A 10,311-nucleotide genomic window follows, 5' to 3' on the forward strand; every position below is an offset into this window, starting at 1 on the left:
GGCTTTACTAAGACCCCTCCAAATTCCTCTATCTGTTAAACAATTCTTAGTAAATGTTGATTCTCACACATACAGTACCATATATCCTGATGTTTCCCTACACAACCTACCACCTCTCAACCTCCATCAACACAATCTTCACAACCACAACCATCACAGCCTACCATCAGAACCTATTTCCAACCAGCACAATCCTCACAACCAGCACAGCCTACCATCAAAACTTATTTCCAACTTCTCAACAACAACCATCAACACCTACAATCAGAACCTCATCCTCTAGGCCTAAAAGGAATATCTCTGTGCCTAGATCTCCACCAAGAAGAAAAAGAAGGATTATTCGAAGGGATGAATCTGATGAAGATGAACAGGTACACGTTCCCACATCAGAACCTGTAGAGTTAGAAGCTAAAAATGTAATTTTTCAGAAGGAAGTAGTAGGTGAAAAGATAACTCCTCAGAAGGAAACTGAAACTGAGGGTTCTAGTATTTCAAAGAGGAAAAGAACTTTAAGTTTGGATGCTGCACAAGCAACTCCTGCACTATCTAGAAGATCAAAGAAGATGAGAGCAGGAAGGCATATGGCACAACCTGAATTTGAGGATGCTACAGATTCTGAGGAAGGGGATCAGGAATCTCTTATCTCAAAAGAACCTACAATCACTGAAGCCCTTCCAGCACCTGGAAACACTGTTCATGACACAGTGATTACACCTCCTGACTCTCCTATCAAAAAAAATGTTCTAGTTCAAGATTCAGGATTAAGTCCTGAAATTGATATTCACAGGCTGAACATTCCATCTGTCTTGTATATGGAAGCATCACAAGCAAATGTGACAATTCCACCTGTTTCTCCAATAAATGCTGAAATTCTGACTACTCAAATTCTGGATGTGGATGTTAGTGTAGGTGCCCTAGAGGCAATACATTATTCTTTTATAATCTTTATCTCAGTTGATCATTCAATAAATGTATTTATTATGACCTTAATTACTGCGATATTTTGTTAGCATAATAAATGTCCTTAGAATCATGATACAAATTGTATAATTTAAGTACATGACTTGAACTTGAGATTATATAATATATCATATTCTTAAAGGTCCCTAGTCGAGTATTATTATATAGGAAAATAATAATACATAGATAGACTAGTATGTTGTTTGACAAGATAACCACATCTAATTGGTTATAAGTATGGGGATACTAAAGTCAATACATAGGTACATGTGAGAGTACATGGTACTGGACAGACCCACACTACTAAAAATATGGGATCAGACATCGGTTCTGAACCGATGTTAAAAAAAAACTGAACCAATGTCTTCGCGTGTGATGTTAAATGTCATCAGGCTTTGACATCGGTTCACAGCCGATGTCTATTACAGTGCTATACATCGGTTTTAAGAATAATTCTGATGTCTTTGCAACAAATTTCAGCTTATATTACAGTATTTCTAGGTGAATATGAGTATATTATGGGGTAATTATCCATTAAAACATGAAACCTACAAGCTCTAAAAGATATTTTTTAAAAAATCTTTCAAACAAACCGATGTGAAAATCTAGATCAGACATCGGTTATGTTGTCTGACCGATGTGAAATGGTCATTCAGACATCGGGTACTTTTATCAACCGATGTAAAATAATGGGTTAGACATCGGTTTCGTTCATTTGGTGATGTTAAATCCTTTTGTTTAACATCAGTGTTTTTTTCTAACCGATGTTTAATCTTTAATATTGTAAAATTTAAGACATCAGCTATTGAAAATTCGATGTTATTTGGCTTAAAATACATTGATTTTTTTACAGAACCGATGTCAAATGACTATTTGACATTGGTTTTTGTAGTTCTTTTTCTTTTAATATTGTTTCACCTGATGTCTTTTGTTCATTTTTACATCGGTTTTAAATTACCATTCTGATGTTAATATATGTACTGTAAATTGCATATGCCATCCTGGTACTATTAATAGCCCAGGGAACCAATTGCATTTTCAACCAGAAAAATACCAACAATATGCAATACATCCAACCAAATTTGTAAAAATATAGAGGTATACATTGATACCAAATTTACTAACATTCAATCCAGCAAGAGCTCAATTCGGACATTACATTCCAAGTCTAAAATAAACATCCCAACTAAAAACAATAAAACCCAAATTCTCTAGTTATTACATCCAACATTCTAAACATGTTTGACTAGTTAATATGTACCACTTGTCAAATTTCGACAATTCCAAACATAAATCAGAATGATGGATGTAATTGTCACCAAACATCCCTTAATTAACCACCAACCACCAGCAAACACAATATCAATTCATATAGTTCAGAGGAAAGCTATATATATAGATACTTATCATTTTTACATCTTGTCTTGGATAAATTCAAGCACCTCCATCCGCACCTCATCCAGCTCCTGCCTTGTGTAGGACTTTCGAGTTTTGGCTGCCCACTATAAAACACACGTAAAAATTAGCAACCAGAATATTATTAACCAGAATTGCCATATGTATAATTAAAAATAAACAGAACCAACTATTTATAATTTAACCAGAAGAGGACCTTTTCTATATTTAACCATAATTTTCTTCGTTAGTCCAAAACTATATACCAGATAGTTCCTTATCACTAATAAAAACAAGATCCATCTGGAAATCACTAATAATAAAAAATGATAATAAAAATGGCACTCATATTTATCTGTCCTGAAAAACTACACAAAAAAATTCTACATGCCATCTATCGGAAATGATTTGCATATATACCTTGGTAGTAAAAGATAGCTCCTTATCAGCAATGATATCTTTCATGTATCGCATTATAACATAGCCACATTCAACCCCTCCTGGTTGTTTGGGAGATCCCTGTTACAATATAAAATCTGAATTAGCACCAGAAATTAATTAAAATTATAAAGTGATAAAAAAATACAAAAAACTTACAAGAAGATTCTTTATCTGAGGAGCTTTATTTCCCCTTCCAGTTTGAGCATTGTAGGATTTCATCGCTTTACATTGCAGAACCATAATAATATACATGATTATTTTTCAAAAGGGAGAATATTTACTATATATATATATATATTTATATATAGTAATTAACAGAAATATATTACTCTGTTAATGATTTTTCCAACTCATCAAAATGTGTTGGATGTGGCAGAGGGTTCAGAATATAAATGTCGCCATCCCAAATTACAACCAAAATCTAGTGGCAACTATGTTTATAAAAAAGAAAAAAGAAAAACACAAGTCAGAAATTTTAAAAAAACTACCTAAATATATTAATTTGTAAAAGCATGTCTAAATTAAAAATACTTACTTATGATTATGTGGCATGAAGTACATGTGATAGGGACTACTCTCTTTCAACCAATTAACAAAATAAGAATGAAAAGATTTGTTCAACGTAAATGTAGCTCCTGAATCGAAAAATCCATATAAGACCACATCATCATTCTTCCTCTCAATCTTAATTAGTCTTTGCAAGAGCCTACCAGGGAGTGAATTACATTACTTATAATATCCGTATAAAACATTAATATTGAATATGAAACGATAAAAAATTAACTTACGCCATATAAGCAGATATTGCAGCTTGGCCAATCATATCGAACTCCAACAATGCTTTCACATTTTCATGCAATATATAAATTATTTTCTTAGTCCCAAACACGTCCGAATCACACGAAATTGGTATTGACTCCCCAGTGGCTTTCATGAAGACTGCAGCATGTTTGTATAACACCTTGTACTGCTTTGGCACATTCTTGTTTAGCTTCATTTTTCTATAATCATCTTGAAGTTTCTGCAACTAATCTTTCCGCTTAGACTGCCCCTGCAACACTTCCTTTTTCTTTTTCTACACAGAATTAAATAAAACAAGAATAATCGGTTATTATTGACATAACTACTATAGATTGCAACAATCAATTCAGAGTATATTGACATAATTTTTATATAACATACCGCCACAGTTGGGTAGATGATCAATTCACGAGGCCATGCTACGTGAGAGCCAACTGCTTGGCGTACAACCTCAATTTCACCAGGTATGGGCACTGGAACCGACGCCTCTGGCTGGATGTGTCCGTCAACCGACACACGAACATGTCCGGGCTTTAGAGGCACTCCGTGTACTGAAACATTCATCTCTTCGTGATCATCAAAAACTGTTCTAAAAGCAACCTTGTTCTCTATGCAATCCAGTGCAAGCTCACATGACTGTGGACCCTACATTATAGTGAGGGATCAATTTAATTTTATTGCATAAATCCCAAGTCTGTAGGCATATATCTAGTAGATCTTAATAATATTTTACCTTCTTTCCGCTCGGAGGAGAGGGGTCAAAACCAACAAAGTCTTCAGCATTTACCAACAACTGTTTAGCACTCAGCGGTTTAATAGTAACTCCAACATTCCGCTTATCAACAGCTCCCTCTTTATTAACAGGTACTTGATAACTTGATTTGTCAGAGAACATAGGAGAGTGACCATTCGAAGCATTAACCACGGCCTTAAGTTCAGCCATCTCCCACTGATTTCTTTCCAACTGATCCAACAACTCTGCCTTGGTAATTTTAGTCTTTTTCGCTTTCGGCAAATTGAAGAATGCTGTTGGAGTGACAAAGCCGCCAACCCCTCGAACCCTTCCTGCGTGCTCAGGAGTCTGAAGTGCCGTAGTCAACACATCTTCAGTTCCATGTGGAACAAATTCACCCTTCTCCTTCATTTCAAGTAACTCAGCCTGTAAAATAAATACAAACAATTAGTGCATTATTTATGACGCAATTATCTTTGAAGGGAATGCAGTATTAAAAATATCACTTACAATTCTCGCATTTATTTCCGCTTGCTCTTTAGTAAGCTCATCAGGATTCTTTGGCATCCTAGCCTTCCACCAAAAAATTGCACGATCAGGTTTCTCTTTTCGCTTTAAGTTCCCTTTCTTTATCTGTTAAAAAGGAGAAAATGTTTAAACTCCCTTAAAACTTAGAATTGCAAAGCCAAATAGATATGGTTCTTACTTCTTCTTCTCGCAAACCAATATACCCCTTCCTTGACAAGCGGTGATGATATTTCCGTTTACCCACTCTATTGCTCTGTAACTTACGTTGTTCCTGCACCAATATAAATTAGTAAAAATTAATAAATATTATATAACCAAAATCTATTTAATCATTTAGCAAGTAAAATGGCAATCATGTATATTTTATTAGTAGAATATATTCATACCAGCCATTTGGGGCTCGTCCTCTCTCAAACAAATTTCTTCCAAGGTTCTTTACCAACAAACGCATACTTCTTCGGAGGCTTCATCAATTTCTTCTTTTTTCCAATAAATGGCATCACATATTTTGCAGTTAAATCAGCTTTAAACTGCCTCCATTTTTCACCTGCCGATTGTAGCACAAGCTTCTCACTTTCTGGGGCAATTTTGAATGTGTCCTAAAGAGCCACATAATATAAATTAGCCACATAATTTACAGTCACAATTTAAATAAAATGAAGAAGTCAACAAGGGATATAATTTACCTGAACATCATCCCATAATTTTGCTTTTAGATCACAATCCACTTTTGGCCAGTTTTCAGTGTCGATTGGAATCATTGTCCTTGCGAGCATTCCTATGTAAGACTGTAAAGTAGGCCTGGTAGTTCCGATGGGAACTCCAAAATCATTGTATCTAACTTTAAATTTCTTTCCCCGAGCTTTCTTCACCACTACTTTGTGAAGAGCTGAAACACCACGCGCACCTCCTAGCCTTTTTTTTGCAGATTCAGAAGTGGTCATCGTTTTTTCACAACTACTTTGAGTTTGATATTGTGGAGGGACTTGAACCAACTTTTCATTACAAGTCTCTGAAGTTTTGATATCAGGAACAATCTCATCATCAACCTTTTCAGAGTTATTCTTCCTGTCATTTTCTTCGAAAATTACTTTCTTGGCTTTTTGCTTCTTTGCCATTTTGCTCCCTTAGTCTGCATTAAATTGAATAATAAAGCCATCAGTTGAACAATATATTTTCAGTCTGTCATTAATTACAGTCAAGCATAAATAATAAATTGTAAAATCAGCAAGTACGAATACAACTATACAAGAACAATAATTTACCTAAATTGCAATCAGTAATTAATCACATCCGAAATAACTCTAAAGTATTTTATAGAAGTACAATTAAATAATGCAAAATAATTAAAGAAAAAATAATGCCATCAATCAGTAATTATGGATGAACTACTTATATGATTATAACAATGCAAAACAAAAGAAAAAAAATTAACAATATATTTTACACATTATAACACAATTAAAGGCAAATATATATGGTTCATTCAGTCATTCAAATTCCCATTTAGATATATATTTTACATAAAGCTACATCATCAGTCAGTAACGACATTAGGTGCAGGAGTTTTAGTAGCAGTATTTTTAATCCAAATTCCCTCAACATTAGGTCTAGCAGTATGAGCGACATCATCAGTAGTGACATCAGTTGCGGGGATTTCAGTGCAGAATGGGGGATGTTCCATGATCGTGTCTCCTAAGTCATCTTCATTATACAATTCTTGGTAGTCTCGAGTTGTGGAGGTACAGAACAATAGACCAGGTAGCATCAACGGGATCTTCAAGGTAAAACACTTGCTTGACTTGGTCAACAGAAACATATTTATCTTTTTTATGACCTTGTCGACTAAAATCCACAAGTGTGAACCCAAGATCATCAACCCTTATTCCTTTATCATTACTTGCCCATTTACACAGGAACAAGGGAGCTTTGAATGCATGGTAGTCTAATTCCCATATCTCTTGTATGATACCATAAAATGTCAAATCACTTTCTACGGGGTTCAAGTCCTTGGCACTAAAAACCTGGACCGCTTTAGCAATGACAGACACCCCGCTGTTTTGAACAACGCGTATGTCATCTCGTTCCTTTGTAAAATATCGCACTCCATTCACTAGATAACCTTGATAAGTTAGTACTGAAAATGATGGCTTGGCAGCGAGCCATCTTATCGTATCTGAAACACCTTTGTTGTTCTCCCTTAGTTCATCATTCACCTACAGATATGATAAGAAATTTTAAATCCTAAATAGCTAATAGTCGTTATTACACTACAGATCAAAGAACCTAATACAACACTGACTTTGTTTTGAAACCAATCAGCAAAGAGCCGATTGTGCTCTCTCATGAGCCAATGTAAGCTTTTCCTTTTCCCTCGGTGAATTTCTTCAAGATATTCCTTATGCATTCTGAAAAATGCATATGGAATGATATATTAAAGACACATTACAAGACTAATTACTGGATAATGAGGAATTGAAAACAACAAACTGCATAAACTCACAGAATATATGGAAACACTTCAGCGTTGTTTAGAAGGACATGTAGATGTGCTTCATCTCGCTCCTTCTCTTCCACTGATTTTATTATCACAGCGGATAATGGACCTGATACTTTATTATCTTGGTCCTTTGGAAGACCGGCAGTGGAGTAATTCTGACTAAGAAACTCGGTGCAGAATTCTACGGACTCTTCTCCAAGGTAACTCTCTGCCATACAACCTTCGGGATAATAACGGTTTCGAACATAACTCTTTAGTACTTTATTAAACCGTTCAAACGCATACATCCACCTATAAAATACTGGTCCACATAAGCGTAGTTCCTGGACCAAGTGGACTACTATATGTACCATTACATCAAAAAATGACGCATAGAAAACCTTTTCTAGAACGCACAAGGTTAGTATAACATCTGACTGCAGCTTATCCAGTTTTGACACGTCTACTACTTTGTTGCACAAAGCATTAAAAAAGAAACACAATCTAATAATTGTGACCCTAACATGCTTCGGAAGAACGGAGCGTATTGCAACCGAGAGTAATTGTTGGAGAAGAATGTGGCAATCATGTGATTTCAGCCCGTAAATATTCAAATCAGGCATGGAAACACAATTTTTTATGTTCGATGCATGTCTGTATGGAAGTTTCATCGACATTAATGATGACAAGAAAGTCCTTTTTTCTGCCTTTGACAAAGTAAAGGGAGAAGGAGGCAAATAGGTTTTCTTTACTCCTACTTGGGGAGCCAAATCAGATCTAACGCCCATTTCCATCATATCACGACGGGCTGCCGCACTATCCTTTGTCTTATCGCGCATATTTAGTAATGTGCCAATCAGACTATCATATACATTCTTCTCGACATGCATGACATCAATACAGTGCCTAACATGGTGAAATTTCCAGTATTCTAACTCGAAAAATACTGACTTTTTCTTCCATGGACTTTCAACCTTCTTTGCCTTCTTCATTTTCTTCCCAAATTCAAATTTGATTTGTTCTTGCTCTACTAACACTTCTTCTCCGGATAGGGTTCGACGCGGCTGCCCAAACTCTTGTTGTCCATTAAAGCAGCCTTCTGCCTTCTATAAGGATGATGTAGAGGCAAATATCGATGATGCCCTTGGTAGCACATTTTCCTACTATGAGTCAAAAATTTAGCTACGGTGTCATCTCCACAAACTGGACAACACTTATAACCCTTATTAACGCAACCAGATAAATTTGCGTAAGCAGGGAGGTCATTTATCGTCCACATTAAAACTGCTTTTAAAGTGAAAAATGATTTGTTATACGTGTCATACATATTTGGTTCCCCTTCCTTCCAAAGCTTTTTTAAATCATCAATCATCGGTTGTAAGTAGATGTCGATGTTATTACCAGGCTCATGCGGGCCAGGGACCAATATCGACAACATCTTAAATTTTCTTTTCATACATAACCAGGGAGGAAGATTGTAAATCACCAATATGACTGGCCATCAACTATATCTATTAGATAGCCCATTATTGTGTGGGTTTACACCATCCGCCGATAAAGCCAAGCGAAGGTTTCTCGATTCACTACCAAAGGATGGCCACCTAAAATCTATATTTTTCCAAGATGGAGAGTCGGCTGGATGTCGCATTTTACCATCTTGTGTCCGCTGTTGCGCATGCCAACACATTAGTTTAGCGGTGGAAGGAGATTTAAACATACGTTTAAATCTAGGAATTATTGGAAAATACCACATGACTTTGGCTGGAAGATTAATCCTCTCTTCACCTTTCTTTGTCAACTTCCACCGAGAAAGTCGACACTTAGGACATTTGGTTGCATCAGCATGTACACCCCTGTACAGTACACAGTCATTCGGACATGAATGGAACTTTATATACTCTAGACCTAAATTGGAGAGGGTTTTTTTTGCTTCATATGCATTACTAGGTAACACATTATCTTTGGGAAGTAGAGACCCAACAGAAGAAAGGAGGTCAGTGAAGGCACTATCGGTAATACCAAACCTAGATTTCCAGTTATGCAACTTCAACATCGACTCTAACTTAGTACAGTCACTACCCTCATATAGAGGTTGCTCAGCATCGGCTACGAACCTCCTAAACTGATATGAATCATTATCATATTGACTCGAGTTATATGCCGCTTCACAAACATCAACAGTTTCCGAAGCAGCGACATGCTCCTGATCTTGCTCTGACGCTTCATCAGAGGCTTGCTCAGGAGGTGGGTCTGGAGCTTGCTCTTCAGGTGGACAACTAGCACTTGAAGATTTAGGACCCGTAGAAGCAGTCTCCCCGTGCCAAACCCAATGCACATAACCTAGACAAAAGCCATTGTCATAGATATGGCCCCTGATTATTTTTATAGAGAATTTTTTAAAATTGGCGCATCGTCCACAAGGGCAAGGAATTTTGTTACGATCTTCAGAATTTTCTTCAGCATATATCAAGAAGTTTTCCACCCCCATTTCAAATGCTAAAGAATCCCTATCTTGCAAAATCCATGTCTTATCCATCAAATTTCCCTACCTGATAGCCACTATAAATATTAAAAATCCAACACATACCTATTTATAATTATTTAATAAAAGGCATATCAAATTTGTGTTGGTTACTGTAGGGATTAATTATATAAACTTAGAAAGGAGTAAATACCTTGATATCCTAATAATTTATAGTACTAATTCATTACTCTAAGATCCTATACATATACCCAATTAATTACAAAACTAGACTAAATTTATAAACTAGACTAAATTAAACCAAGATAATTAAAATAAATTAAACCAAGATATTTGAAAATATCACATAATTAAAAACTAATAATTCCAACATTCACAGCCCAGACAATTGTTAAATTTCTTTCACATAAATAAAACTCAGTGAGAACTTGAGTATTTAAACAAATTCAGCCCATAAATAAATAAATTAAAATTATCTGTTACTTGTATCTG

At 35.6% G+C, this 10,311-nt stretch overlaps 1 protein-coding gene and 1 long non-coding RNA gene across 2 annotated transcripts; both read right to left on the minus strand.

The window, feature by feature from the left end:
* Positions 1–2,338: 2,338 nt before the first annotated feature.
* LOC141700225 (uncharacterized) lies at positions 2,339–3,020 on the minus strand. The gene is made up of 3 exons (XR_012566250.1): positions 2,953–3,020; positions 2,776–2,874; positions 2,339–2,462 (listed from the first exon to the last, which is right to left on the minus strand). It is a non-coding gene; the product is annotated as an uncharacterized LOC141700225 (long non-coding RNA).
* A 5,818-nt stretch (positions 3,021–8,838) lies between these two features.
* Positions 8,839–9,873, minus strand: LOC141700224 (uncharacterized). Its single transcript, XM_074504041.1, has one exon. It carries the CDS (start codon positions 9,871–9,873, stop codon positions 8,839–8,841), a length of 1,035 nt encoding a protein of 344 aa, XP_074360142.1.
* Between the last annotated feature and the right edge of the window lie 438 nt (positions 9,874–10,311).

Source organism: Apium graveolens, unplaced genomic scaffold (genome assembly GCF_009905375.1).
Source record: "Apium graveolens cultivar Ventura unplaced genomic scaffold, ASM990537v1 ctg1929, whole genome shotgun sequence".
NCBI classification, from domain to species: Eukaryota; Viridiplantae; Streptophyta; class Magnoliopsida; order Apiales; family Apiaceae; genus Apium; species Apium graveolens.